The 15,036-nt window shown below is 41.7% G+C and overlaps 1 protein-coding gene across 22 annotated transcripts in view; it reads left to right on the forward strand.

The window, feature by feature from the left end:
* The window catches only part of TCF7L2 (transcription factor 7 like 2), a 171,154-nt gene that overhangs the window by 147,495 nt on the left and 8,623 nt on the right, over positions 1-15,036 (forward strand). For 14 of the 22 annotated variants that reach the window (XM_048945638.1, XM_048945639.1, XM_048945644.1 and 11 more), the window contains exons 7-11: positions 2,013-2,099; positions 8,096-8,236; positions 9,101-9,260; positions 10,021-10,128; positions 14,777-14,825. In XM_048945638.1, the coding sequence (XP_048801595.1) occupies positions 2,013-2,099; positions 8,096-8,236; positions 9,101-9,260; positions 10,021-10,128; positions 14,777-14,825 (545 nt within the window). The remainder of the gene's footprint in view (positions 1-2,012; positions 2,100-8,095; positions 8,237-9,100; positions 9,261-10,020; positions 10,129-14,776; positions 14,826-15,036) is intronic. The other 8 variants (XM_048945641.1, XM_048945646.1, XM_048945647.1 and 5 more) reach the window with 1 other exon arrangement.

A 15,036-nucleotide genomic window follows, 5' to 3' on the forward strand; every position in this document is an offset into this window, starting at 1 on the left:
ACAGCCCTGTTGAGTATAAGGCTCCCTCCAATAACTGAGCCTTTCTTTTTTTCTTTTTTTTTTTTTTAAATTTGGCACCTCTGCAATGGGTTTGTGACACATTTAAGCACTTCCTAGGCCTTGTGTACAGTATATTCCGTTTTAATTCTCATAAAATACACTTGTGCTGCTGTATAAAATGGCTATTATAGATCAAGATCATTACTTTATTTTTCTCACATAGCCAGCTTCATCAGTATCAGGGAGATCATATTTCTTTAGAAATTACTTGCTCAAAGCTAGAAATTGCTTGTTCCTGCTTTAGGTTGTTTGGGCTTCTGTGCTAAAATACCTGTCTGTGAGTTTGCCTTCCCTAAGGCAACAGAATTCACACCCACGGGAGAGTTGGGATGAGTGGAGGCTGCACACGCACGTTGGCATCTAGGGGCACTGATACCTGGTGTGCTGGAGCTCAGGCCTCAGCAGTCCACTTGTGGCCTCTCTGCAAGTCTTCTTTTGTGGTAATGCCACTTGCGTGGGCTAGAGGCCTTCTCTCACTGAAGGGGAAGCACATCCACCAGCTCTCTGCAGAAGGCTGAGTTTCTCCAGAAGAGCATAGCATGAGCAGAACAAAAGCCCAGAGTGTTGCTCTCTGAAATTATAAATTCCACCTTGCTTGTGGTGATTTACATTTGTGTAAGACACCTTGAACCCATGTCAGCTTCTTTTTTCTCCTTCTTTCCTACCTACAAGGCCTGGCTGAAGTAAAGGCAGCACAGGCTCAGAGCTGCGTTGCAACTACTTAGCTCAAGTTTGCAGATCAGAAGCCTCAGCATTAAATATACTCAATAAATGCTGAGTTGGTAATTTTAGGGATGACAGAAAGTAGGAAGGAATTCCTCACTGTTGTTGACCTGTGCCTTATTGCACATCCTTATCTTGAAGAGTTTTACGTGTGCAGACACAGGTTTGTTCTCCTTGAACCTCGTGATGTGGTGCCAAACTCACATAAGTGTTGCCACACGTGGCCAATTTCATCAGGAAGGTGATAATGGTCATCTTTGTCATGGAAAGACTAGATCATCACCACTGGTTTATAGCAAGCCAACACCCATGGTGTATTTGTCTACTCATAACTCTTAGTCAAATGGCTTTTGTTGAGGGATATCATCTCATTCACTCTTGCTCTAGAAGAGTAGCATGGCCAATTTTGAAGAAGTAACACAAGGTTTTTATTTCCCCTCTCATTGCCACTCATGGTTCACCCTCAACTTCCCAACCCATCTACCCTCAACTAACATGAATGTCTCTAGCATAGTAGCCCCCCAGAACGCAGCCTGCCCATTCAGATGACATAGTTGAAGGACAGATGAAAAGAACCAGCCAACACAGACAAATCTCAGTCAGAAAAAGTTGTGCGTCTTTCATGAGGATGCTGTTTTGCATGTTGCTGTATTTTTTAATTATTGTAATGAGGTGTGATTGTCTATTGGTTACCCACAATACTTCTTGGGGACTCTCCCCCGGTAACTCTTGTCAACACTTGTTAATCTGACAAAAGGCTACAAATTAAGCTCTGTTAATTTAATGTTTTCTCACCGAGATCTAAATACCGAAAGAGGCCCAAAGCGCAACTGAAGTCCTTTGATTCACTGTACTTTATTTTGGTATAAATTTACATTCATTATTGTTTTCCTTTGGATGTGTAGCCCTCAATTAGTGTGATGGCTCCATTAAAGCAAGCGAGACTTCGCCTTTAATTATTACAACAAAACACCTAGTTTCAGCTTGGGGAGAGGGTCTCTATTGACATAAGCAGAGGTTATAAAATTTAATTAGCCATTCCTATCAGATTTATGGCATTCAAATTGTTCTGTGTTTCTTTCCTTTGATCCTTGCTGTACAATCCCCAAGATTTTTGTTCTGATCAAATGAGAATAAAGCTTACTGCGCAGAGAGAAGTTTTTTGTTGTTTTTTTTTTTTTAAACCCTTTTTTCTTTCTCTCATTCTCTCTTTCCCTTCTTTTTGCCAGGCAAGGTCAGCCAGTGTACCCAATCACGACAGGGGGTTTCCGCCACCCTTACCCAACAGCTCTGACCGTCAATGCTTCCATGTCAAGGTGAGTTCAAATACTGAGGTCCTGAGTTGAGAGCAAGCGTAACTCCTCCCGCTACTTTCTCTAGAGGAGGGCATTTCATCTAGGAAACATAATCCTGAAAGCACCTCAGTTAAACTTTTGTTTTTTGGGAGCATGGAGAAGGAGAGCATGAGCAGCATCCTCAAATTTCATGAGAATAGGATGTCTTGCTGCTCTCACTGGGCTTTAAGAATTTGTTTTTGAGAGAGAGATGGAGTAGTGGAAAGCCGTGTTTAAATGAAAAATCTGAGAAAAAGTGATTTTTAAAAAGCAAGGAGGAGAAATTGTGACACCTTTTGCTTTCTCAGAGCAGCAGCCTGTGTGCAAGAGGAGAGACTGTGGAGTGGGGGGCTGCCCTGCAAGCAGCAGGTTAGGAGGAAGGCTATTGCACTGTGTTTTCCCTACCAAATCTCCAAACACTGACAGTCAACATAAAAGGGCCTGCCTGACCCTCTAAAGCTTCAGAAGTATATGTTTCTCCCCCTCCCTACCTCCAATTAATTCCATCTAATTTTCCAGGGGCTGCTAGTTTTATTTACAAACTGGTTGGCAGCACTATGTTTAAGTAATCACTAATTGCTCCTAATGATAGTTTTATTTTCTGTTCATCTGATTTTCAGTCTGGTTAATTAAATCGGTGGAGGTTTAGACTTTCCTGATGGGCTGAAACAGCTAATCCATTTTGATGATGGCACATAATTAAATTAGCATGAATTACATAGCAAGGTTCCATGTCCCTTCCCTTCTCTGTCCCTTCCTCTCCATCTCTGCAGTCTAATATGTGAAGGTTGGCTTATAGAGGATTTAAGGAGGAAAAGATTAGGTGATAGGGGAAAAAAGCACACCTTCTTAAGCAGTGAAAACCTGTAAGTAGAGCTATGAGTGAACGAAGGGGGGGAAATACTGTGCTGTGTGCTTTAGATACGTAGAGTAAAAGCAGAAATTCAAATCTGCTCACATTGCTCCAGCAAGTACAGAAAGGCAACTAGAAAAACCAACTGAAAAAAAAATAAAATTAATGGACCCAAAGGAGGGAGGAAAAAATCCTGTGTTGGAAAGAGAGCTGCAAATTTAAACAATAATTCCTTCGCTCTGTTTAATCTTTTTAAATATCTATAAAAGACTTGCAGGCATGGTGTGAGGCAAAGTAGAGCTTGATTTAGTTTAATTATTATTAGAGAGGCTAGTCATTTGGGGGAGGGGGGAGCTGTGGGAGGGGGCAGGCTATATTCCCAAGATAGGCTTTATGAAAGGTATCTAGTTAAAAAGAGTACACAGCAAATTAAATACATTATTGTGGTAATGGGACGACAGAAGTAGAGGTCTATTATACTTATGGCAGTTATAGGAAATGTAGGCTCCTTGCCCTGTTCTAGCACATCCTTTGATATTCATTCCATTCAGCAGCAGGGCCAGGACTTCTCAGAATTAAGTGATGGGTCATTATACTTTAAACACCATGGAGAAGCCTAGATTGGCAATTAAACAGCACTTGCTGACACTCGCTTGTGCCACCCTGTGACCCCCTTTAGATTGAGTTGTTGGAGCTCGGGGCCCTCAGCCTGCTAAATTGGTAGCAGGCACTTCTCCTGACGAGGGCTGGCTCTGAAATCTGCCGGCTTCAAAGGGAGCAAGATCATGTATAAACCATAATGTGGGTGCACCGTGGCTCAAAAAATAAGGCAGGAATAGATGAAATGTTACAAGTGCAAGGGGAAAATGAGAGAATAATGACAAATCTAATGCAACTCAAAGCAGAATTGTTGCACAGAAAAATGCATCCCACTGCTTGTGCATAAAATCAAGGCAGGCAGATGACATCCAGTTAACAGAAACATGTCAACAGTGAAGTAAAGTGAGAGTGAGTAAGAGAGAAGCCCCTGAGACAGCCAGGAACAAAAAATTAGTTGTCCTTAACAAGTTAAGACTCATCATTATATTCTGGCTTGGAGCCATAAAAGGAGACGGTGGTATATAATGAGCTGCTTAGAATTTTTAGGGTGTTTATTGCAATTCATGGAATACTTGTCTAGAGAAAAAAATACAGGGGGATGTCTTAGGCAAAGGTGAGGGGTGTGTGTATGCACACAGCCTTTCTTTTTGTCTCTTGACACGTGCCCATACGCACACAGACGCTCAGGCACACACACAGGATGATGAATAGATTTAAGATGTTTATCCTTTGTTTCAGCCCAGAAACTTCTCTCTTGGTTTCCCCTCTATGGGAACACCCTCTGGGCATACCTGCTCTCATACACGTTTCTTCACGCCTGCCTTATCAGCTGGAGCACCTGTGCTGGGCAGTGGGACAGCCCTTACCCTTAGTCACTGGCTTGGCTAAGCAATGGGGCTGATGTGCCCGGGCTGCTCGTGCCTACCCACAGACCTGCCCTCTGGGCAGAGCCTCAGCGTGTGATGAGAGGGCAGACCCCAGCCTCACCACACTATTCTTAGAGACCTTATCCATGGCTTTCCTGAGCCTTTCTTTCAAAGGGATTCCCTCATTTGCCTACGTTATGATGTAGACCTTTGGAGCATATAATGCTTCCTAGCCCAGAATATTCCCAAAGCTAAGTAATTACAGTTCATTAGTTAGTGTGCTTATGAATAGTTTATAAAAGGTTAATGGGTGACTAATAGTGATTTTAATAAATGATTTAAACTATTAAGGTAGTGTCTTCAGGTTGTTTTAACCACTTACAACTCTTTTCTCCTCTTGTAACAACATCCCACTCACTTCTTATGCATTCAACATACTTATAACATCTTCTGATCCTTCATTACCCCTCCAAAATATGCCCATAATGCAAAATGAGGCAGGGTTAACTGACTGATGGGCAAACAGTGGACCTATTGTGAAAAAACAACTGATGTGAGGGGAAATCAAGAAATAATTGAACAGAATTATTCTAGGCAAACGCTGCACAGCAGTTAAGTGGTGGCAGTGGAAAATACCTGTTGTAATTGAAATTTCAGAGGAAACTCACTTTTGCTGAATGCAATTACTGAAGTTGGAGTGCAGCCAGGAACTTAAAAATTAATGCTTTGCCCCTTTCTTATTGCTGCGTGACTGGATGTCTGCATGGAAATCAGTAGGCCTTGGGCTTTGAGTCTAATTCCCTGCTCACTAGAGTCCATGGGATGCTGTGATCCATTTCGGGATTTAGAGCATATTTGTACAGCCCATACATTGAAAGGAATGTCCAGGTCCAACAGAAAGTGTTGTGTCAGGACAGATGCATTTTCAGCATGCAATAATAAATGTTCACTGGCAATGAACACAAAACTTCCTTTGGAAAAACTGCTATCCCAAAATGACTTCTGAGCTCTAGCTGCCTGCTAGGAAGGTGGCCGTGTCTGAAGTGTAGAGCTCACTGGGTGAGGTATGAGCCTGGCAAAAGTCAGGGAAGGTTTCGCCATTTTGTTCCACACAACTTGTGTGCGTAGCAGATTCCCCCTCTGCTGCTCTTCCTCCCCAGCTAGTCACTCTTCCTACAGGCACTCTTTTTTCTAAATGGCAAGTGGGAAAGTATTTCTCCAATAATTTGGGAAAAAGTTACAATTTAAGCAGATTTTCTTCACTCTCCTCAATTTTTGATTAGCTGGAGATGCCTAAGTCTTCATTAAAAATAAACCCATAGAATAACCTCCTCCATTTTGTTGAATTTCCTTCCTTTGAAGATCCTGATGATACAACAACCCAACATGTAGGCAGTGTTCATTTTTCAGTGTTTTTTAATTTTTTATCAGATCTACATTCAGCAAGCAAGTCCATGACCCAGTTATCACAGCTGCTCCCTGGGGTCCCGTTCAGAACTTAACAGACACCACCTTTTGTCCCCACTAACTCCTCTTGTAATCAGCCTTTTGTGACACTTCGTAGCCCTTCCACAGCAGTGAGTCTGACCCTGTTGAGGCCCACTCTCATACCCTTCTGTCCTTGTGCTATCACTGAGAGCAGAAGAAAGCAATATAAAGGTGCACTTTTTGTCTTAGAATCATAGAATCATAGAATCACCAAGGTTGGAAAAGACCTAAAAGATCATCCAGTCCAACTGTTCACCTATTCCCAATAGCTCCCACTAAACCATGTCCCTCAACACAACATCCAGCCTTTCCTTGAACACCCCCAGGCTCGGTGACTCCACCACCTTCCTGGGCAGTCCATTCCAGTCTTGGTGGTGGTGGGGCAGTGCCATGGCAGAAGACCTGTCCACTGGTCTCTTTGCAGGCTCACCTTTCCCTTCTGTTATAACCTGCCGTGTACCAATGCATTTCCCCAGACTTTCACTTCTCCTTCAGCTAATTCTTTCAGGGAGCAGTGAAAGCACTTTGACAGACCATTTGGAGATTTGTGTCCATGTGTCTTGAGCAAAAGTAGAAACACAAAGAATGACCATTTTGCTAACATTCTCTTCCTCCATTGCCATCACACTCTTCTCTTTTCCTTTTCTCCACGTCTTTGTTTGTAGGAGCTGCATTTCTCTGTAGTCTGAACAATTTCACATTCTCCCTGTCAGACCCAGCTCTTCCCACCACTGCCTTCAAAGATAGAATTCTTCTGTCTAACGATCTTGAGTACTACCAGCTGGTAGACAAAGATGCACAGAGCTCACAGCAGACAATACTTCTTGTTTATGAAAGTACTTCTGTGTCATCTTCTGAATATAGAGAATGTCTAGGCAAGTTTTTGGATTTTAAGTTCAGTAATGGAATTTCTAAGAGAGGAGAAAATATAAAGAAAACCCAATGTATTTCTGATGACTGTATACAGTCTATTTAATCATAGTATATCAATTTCATTTTAAACCGTTAGCTAGGAAAAAATCATACATCAGTGATGGACGAAATAATTATTTATGCCCTTGAACATTCCATATTCTTAGGGTTTTTTATTTGGACCAAGACAGGTCAAAATCTGAGATAAGTCTAGGAATTTACAATGAATAAGAACTTCCAGTTTGCCAGATCCGTTTAGCCATGAAATTTTTGTGGGAAGATATTTTTAAGTCAGAATTTTAGGCTAGATCCCATCCGCTAGAGGCCTGTTGACTTCAGTGGGTGTTTTCTATGGCAGTAGCTCAGTCGTATTGTGCTTTCCTTATTCACTGCAAAACCTTTTTGAAATAACTGAGGAATAATAACTTAGTAATGTTTTTGAGAAATTTGTTAATTTCAGTTAAAAATTAGAAAATACGAATGATAGTTGTATGTTTGTGCTGTGGCCTCATTCTAGTAATTAGATTTGTGCAGAGGGTTGCACATCCTTCTGCATCCAATTGCAGGACTGGGACCTATCCATGTATTTGACCACAAAGCTGGCAATATTTTTTCTCTTTAGAGAGACTGTTATTTTACTTGAATTTAAACCTTAGTGGGTTACCTTAACATATCAAAATTGACTTAATTCTACAGTCTTCCAGCCTTCTATTATGAGCAGGGTGTCTCAAAGATTTATTAGACACAAATAAATATTTTCTTCTGCTCCATCAACAAAATGTACCTAATGAGGCTTCTATAAGGATTATCAAAAATGCATCTGGATTGTGTTGGCATTAATATTTTATTTTGCTGTCAATATGCAACAAAAGATGTCATCCCAAATTCACAACATGATTCAGAACTACAAAAATTGATTTCTTAGTTGCCACAGATAATTTCTTAGTAAAGAAATGGACTGGTAGATTTTTTTGCAGGTAGCTGAAATTCCACTTTCATCCAAGTTCATCCAGTTGAATTTGCCTTTTGTTAAAGATGTTAAAAATCATGATGTCTCATGTCAGTAATGATAATGAAGGGGAAGCTTGGCTTTAATGACATTAGAAGAGTCATTATGTTTAATTTATTGCTAATTAATGCTGCCAGCTTTCATATGCTTTGTCTAGCTGTCATGTGCTTGTTATATGCCTTTTTTTTTTTTTAAATGTGTGTACACATCCCTCCCCATTCATTCATTTTTATTCTGACGATTTACACAGCTTTCTCTCCTCTAGGTTTCCTCCACACATGGTCCCGCCACACCATAGTTTACATACAACTGGAATCCCTCATCCGGCCATAGTCACACCAACAGTCAAACAAGAATCTTCCCAGAGTGACGTCGGCTCACTCCACAGCTCGTAAGTTTTTGCTTCATTGCGTTGTTTTTACCACCCATAAGGTATCACCTTTGCATGTGTAGCTTTAAAAACCCTTGAGTCTGTGGCAGTGCTTTTGCTGTAAAATATTCTTAAATTGCTTTTTCTCCTTTTGTTTTGTCTGATTGAGTTGGATGGAGTTTAACTATCAAAGCACATGAAAATAATGCTAACAGTCTTTCAGACTGCTTCTGTGACATAGACAATGAGGTATTAATTTCTCCCCATTTTAACAAGAAAATGGATTTTTTTAAATTTATAATTAAGCTTTTTGACAGTTTTCCTGTCACGCAGTGCCTACTTTGAAGCCATAAGATACCAGATACACAACAGGAGAAGATAAATTTGATCATGAACAACTTGCAAATAGGTGCAGAGAGAGCTGATATCAGGTTTAGGTTTGAACCAAGAGAGTAGTACCCTATCTCTGCCCCTTGCATGTCTGGAGCTTCCTCCCTTTCATGTCATTAGTGTACCAGAGAAACAGCATTTCAGTTCCCAGGGACGTTGGGATGTAATTATTTCCTCTACCATCATGCTCACAAGCCCTCCCCATGAACTAAGAACCCATTTTCTGGGCCTGGGTGTCCATGTCCTTCTGAGGTTATTCTAGGGGCCTAGGATATACTTGATGATATTACATAAACATGAGAGAAGGTTTTTTTTATAATGCTGTTAAAACTGTTCCAATGCAGCAGCCGGGGCAAGGGCTCTAGAGAACCTTCTGTTCCTCTTTCTAGAGACTAATTTCTGAGGATTAATGTTAAGGGATTGAGGGGATTAATTTAATAAATTCACAAGAGTTCTCACTGTGAGGTTTTTGTCTGTTGTATCTTTACCCTTCAGAAAGCATCAGGACTCCAAAAAAGAAGAAGAGAAAAAGAAGCCACACATAAAGAAACCTCTTAATGCATTTATGTTGTATATGAAGGAAATGAGAGCAAAAGTTGTAGCAGAATGCACATTGAAAGAGAGCGCAGCCATCAACCAAATCCTTGGTCGAAGGGTAGGTGACAGGAGAGAACCACCAGCAGGGTCTGACCTCGGTCAGGCTGCTTGCTGAGAAAAGGAGTTGTGTCCTGAATTGGTTTGTTTTCCTCTGGTTTTCATACTGGATAGGGAAGTATCGTGTGTTCGTATAATTCAACTAAACCAAAGGCCTTGTGGTATTTTTGTTTGGTTTGGGTTGTTTTTTTGCAGACATTTCTGATGGTGGGGTCACACAATGTGGGGGGAGTTAATTAACAGCAGTATTATTTCAGTGTTATTTCTTTGACCAGTGTATGGAAAAATCACAAATCTTATTTTGTCTTAGAAATGGTCAGGAAAATAAGAGGGGAAGGAGGAGGCCTTTGGGAAGTATGGTCCAAGTATTGGATCTGGAAGAGAAGAGGGGATGCTGATGGGGGAGGGAGGAAGAGAACTTCTGTAAATCTGTGACTGAGATCTAACACGAAAGATGTGCTTCAGCTTCTGGATCCTCTCCTCTGTTTGGTTTTGTTTAGTTTTCTTAATTCTCTCTCATCAGGAAAATTAAGGGGCTGAATAAACATAAACGATTAGTTTTGACTCTGCTGAGTTAGCTGGAGTTACAATCTGGCATTATAAATAAAATATGAACGTCTGTGTGCCAGATCATCTGTTTTTATCAAGATTTTAATGCAAATCATATTTAGCTGTATTTATATACAAATAATCTACTCTGGTGTTAACACACTTTAAAAAAACACCTGTGTTTTCTCTTTTTTCTCTTTTCTTCACCTCAGTGGCATGCGTTATCCAGAGAAGAACAAGCGAAATACTATGAACTAGCAAGAAAGGAACGACAGCTTCATATGCAGCTGTACCCGGGCTGGTCCGCACGGGATAACTATGTAGGTTCCTATGTAGGTGGAAATTTTTTTAGTAGTAGAGCTTGTAGAAATGTATATGTGACCTGCTGAACTACGACCACACATTGCACACAAGCACTACTTGGAAAGCGTGCCTCAGGATCCCAATCTGGTAACAGCAACGGACGCTTCCCTCTGCGATACTAAAACTATTGGGGATAATTCACAGCCCTCCACTTGGAAGAGGCTTCCTGGCTGGGACTAGTAAAAGGTTAGAATTGGGGCATGGCAGTAGAGATCTGTGAAGAAACTCTTGCCTTCACTTTTACCAGCATCTGGAGATGCTATTGGCTTGCAGTTAATTTTAAATTTCATTATATATTTACATATATATATATATAATTAAATTCCCCTAGTATGGCTCCTCTCCTTTCCACCAAAAATATGAATAATTAGTGTCTTGTGCTTATCTGTGTGAGAGTATAGTGGAAAGTGGAAGAATGACTTATCCTAGCTTCAGAGAAGGACTGGCAAAACCAAAAGCGTGACTTGTTTGAAAGTCTTACTCTCAAGTGGGGTTAAATGAATTATTCCACGCTCTACTGTTGTGTATTTCGATTACGTTCTGCTTTTTCATGGCCATGCTATTATTTTTTCCCCTCACCATTTTTTGAAGAGTATTTTGGAGTTTGTTATCAATTCATGGAGTGTTTTTAAGATTGATTCCCCCCTCCACCTTCCAGAAAGCCTGTTTGTAGCTAAAAGCAATAGAATTTTCTGTTGTAATGTCAGTGTTGTAACTACTTACTACTGGTATGTAGCCCCTTCCTCCATGAAGAGTAAGTGGTGCATCTAGTAGTAAGTGCTTACAAGCCTAAATCCAGAAATTCTTGGCAGATTTGTAGATTGGTGGGAGCTCTAAGCCCTCATTAATAGGATTATAACAGCATCTTGATTATTAAAATTAAAATATAAACCACCTAAAACTTTCAAGGTATCTGGTTTTAAAATAAACCTTACTCCCTACCTTCGAGGTAGACTTCCGTGCAAGTTTGGGGATTAGTACATGTAAAATTAACATCAGTTATGTGTAGTGTTACACGCTTTGTTTTTGTTGATGTCCATTTCTTCCATCATTGCCACCATCACTACCTAGTATACCATTAATACTGTGTTTTGCCTCAGTCGTGTAACGTGTGCTTTGTGTATGGCAGTGTTTACCTCTTAGAGCGTTTGTGCTTCCACATGTATGGATGAAAAAATGAGGTCACGGTCTGCAGCACAGCCTAGAGCAGCAGCAGCAGCTCTCTGCACTGTTTCAGCAGTAGAGAATACACATGCTCACCTATTTAGCTACACTTACTTAAGGACAGTTTTTGAAATCCTTCTATTGTTTCTTGATCATTTTTTTTTCTGTTGGACTCTCCCTCACTCCTTCCTTTGTTCGTTGCTGAAGGTGTAGCCGTGTATGCGCTCCTCGGAGGCAATCTGTTCAAGCTGCATGAGGCACTGCTCCTGTTCACAACATTCTCCCTTTCTTTTCAGCATAGTCTGGCCTGAGTCTGTCAGGCTGTAGGCTTGAGGTAGTTCCTCAGCACTGCACAGTATTGTCATCTTGGGTGTTCAAAAGCGAGTGTAGGCTCAACTTGAGGCTTCAGGAATGCTTGCTCTGTGCAGTGACTGTGCCACCAATGGATGGGCACGTACAAAGCCTTCAGCACTTAGGACCTTTACTTTTGTCCTCACCGTGTGAGCACTGAGAAAGCCTTTCTTCTTGAGCTAAAAAGGACAGGATGAGAAAGCTGGCGGTTTCCCAGCAGCTTGATGTTGTACCCCCAAGTGACCTTCAGGGGGAACCTTCCTGCCTGAGGAGAGCACAGGAAGCTTTGCGTCACTTAACTGAATCATTGGCAAGATTTATTTATTTTTCCTTTCTTAGGGTCTCAGGTCCTTCCCTCATCTAGAGCAGGAGCATGTTTTGGGTGCTTGAGACGGTTAGATCATTAGGCATTTTCACATCAGGCACAAGGATGGGGCCAGATGCAGCCAATGTCTTCAGAAACAGAAGCAGTACGTGCAAGAATCACAGCTTTCAGCTGCTCTTAAATAAGAGAAGAGGATTCAGTGAATCCCCTGTGGCTTGCTGGTGTCACAAGACACATTCGCTCTTCCTGCTATCTAATATAAGATGTTAAGTGGTGCTGAGTGTTGGACTCAAAAATATGTAAGGGTTTAGTCACCTCGCCTGCTGGTTGTCTAGAAAATTAGTACCAAAGAACTCTGCAATCCTGTCAAAACCTATGTTGGTTTGGCTCTGTGGAGGGAGCTGCCAAAATGTTTAGCAAGTATGTTCATCCACATGTCCTTGAAGCCTTGGGATTTGTAGAGGATGATGATGAAAAATGTTGCAGACTGTCTGTTCCTGTCTTAGGATGACAGTCTGAGGCAAAGACATAACTGTTCTGCTGTGTACTTGAAGAACTGTTGTCATAGTTATTTCCTTAAGTCCATACAGTAAATGTAGCTACACATAATCTTCTGCAGAAGTTGAATGAGTAATCAAGATAGATGTTTCCCCATAACATTTGCAAAGAACAAAAAAGAAGTTACATTTTCAGTTCTTTATTAGAAAAATTTTCAAGGCTTGTGTTGAAAAGGAATCAGAAATTCCTGGTGCATGGCTGATGTTTCTGTATATCAGTCATTTTTAATAGATTGCTCCCCAGAGAGCTTCTAGTACTTTAATACCTGGCTCAAAGAGTTTGTAAAGGGATGATGACTCCTGACCTTTTTTCTGGCTGACCATCAAGTGAAAAAGTGATGAGGTCTCAAGTTGGAATAGCCTTTCAGTTCTCAAATGCACTGAAAAATTAATCAAGTTGGCCAGATTAAATAAAAATCAGGCCTATGGTCCTTAGGCAATTGGCTGGTTTCAGTTACATTGTAAAGCTGGGAAAAATTCACTGGCTTTCACAGAGTTACTGTCAAATGAGATCAATAGAGATGGAGCAGTCTGAGCCTTTTGTATTTCTGTGCTGTACGTGGACTTTGGGGTACCGTGTTTTCCCTGTTACATTCTCAGGGAGTTTTAGGAACAGTGCTTGTCTGTCTTGTCTTCTCATCATGTTAGACAAACGGGTGCTCTGGCAACTGACTCAGGGTGACGATTTTCCATACCCCCCCAAATGACCTCAGAAGGTGTCTGAGATTGTTTACTCGGCAGACTGTAAGGTTACGTGCACATCACTTAAAAGCCCTTTAAAATTGACTGAACACTGTTTTTTCCATCACAGGAAGGTTTCCTAGAACAAGACTGTGCTTGTGACAGCCTGGACAGCAGGGTGGCAGTTTACAAGCAAGGGGGAACGAGTTCAGGACCCCATGCCAGACAGCTGGCTGCTAGGGAGAAGGAACACCACACCAACAGATCAAAATCTAACGTTCACACTGGGGGAATTTCTTGCTGATACATTCCAGGGAATGCATGATAGTGAGCATGCCAAATGTTACAGTGGATGTGCCAAGCTGAAGCCAACCCTAACCATGTAGCTGGGAACCAAACAAAACTACTGAGAAAGAGCAGTCTGCCATGTGGGAGAGGCGCTTGGCCCCCTCACAGATACACCCAGTTCTTCAAAAGTACTGTGAGATTCCTTCTTCCAAGCCATGTTTGTTCCCTCTTGACCACAAGGCACTGCTGGTCTGATCTCTTTTCACCAACTTCTCTTACTCTACCACAGCCTTCAAAAGCAGGGGTCTCTGCGCTGATCGCAGTTGATGTTGCAAGCCCAGAAGTTGTTGCTTTTTGTATCTGCTGAGCTATGAAAACAACAAAAAAACAAACTCTTGTCATTTTGCAATGGCCTTTTTGTGCTGCTCTGCAGACTGTAGCTCAGTGTTAGAAGAGTTTTCATTGAAAACAGCTTTTCTCTTTTGGGCTATTCTTATCACTTCGTAACTCAGAAGATGATTGTTGGGTTTCCACAGAACTTGAGCTGTTTCTCTTGACTGTGTCCTCTCCCTCTCTGTTGATGGCAAACAGAACTAGCTAGCTTCTGCTTCTTGGGCCTCTTCTGTTCCTTTTCTCCTTTCAGGCAGAAACAGTGACAAATCATATCATCTTACTGGCCAATATTTGGGAAAGAGACACAGTTTGGCAAAATATTGCAGATTTTCTGTGTGACTGAGTAAAATGAGTCTTGGTTGTATCTGGATTTTTGCTTTTCTTGGCTTTGTTTCCTAGGTTGTGAATGCACTTAGAAACCTGCAGTTAGGTTTTGCTCATCATCATGGCTTTCTTGTGTGGTCTAGTGTTGCATGCTCATGTGTTTCCCTTCCCTCATTCTCTGCTGTTCCCCTTTCTTTGTTTTCCCCGAGGGAAAACAAACGAGGTCACAAGTAACTTCTGAAACTCCCAGGTGGAGGTGTGTGTGTGTGTGGCAAATGTTTGTCATCTCTGTGATCCCATCCCAAAAGCAGCATCTTGCAGGCCCCTCTCCAGGCTTAGGGGGGTGGGTGACAGCCCTGGGGAAGCCTGGGGGCGTCTCAGCTTCTCTGGGACAGGATAAGCAAGCACAACACTGCTGTCCCCCAGCACAAGACAGGCCCCGACCCTACCGCCGTGCCATCTTACAAGGAGCTGCGTTTTGATTTGATTTTAACCCTTCTCATTTGTGTGTGTGTCACACAGGGAAAGAAGAAGAAGAGGAAAAGGGATAAGCAGCCAGGAGAGACCAATGGTAAGTAAAAATAAGTCTAAATATCTCACCTAGTGGAAGCGTGGCAGTCCCGGTGTCACGCTTGTAGGTAGGGGGGAGGTGGGCTCAAGTCTCCCAGCCTGACAGGGGAGCCAGTCCCAATAGTAGATAGCCTTTTTTAAATGCACCCTAATTATTTACGCGTTATTGCCCTTCTAAAACTAGTAACCAAGCCATTGCATGTAAGAGCCTC

This window comes from Lagopus muta, chromosome 5, assembly GCF_023343835.1.
Source record: "Lagopus muta isolate bLagMut1 chromosome 5, bLagMut1 primary, whole genome shotgun sequence".
Lineage (NCBI taxonomy): Eukaryota > Metazoa > Chordata > Aves > Galliformes > Phasianidae > Lagopus > Lagopus muta.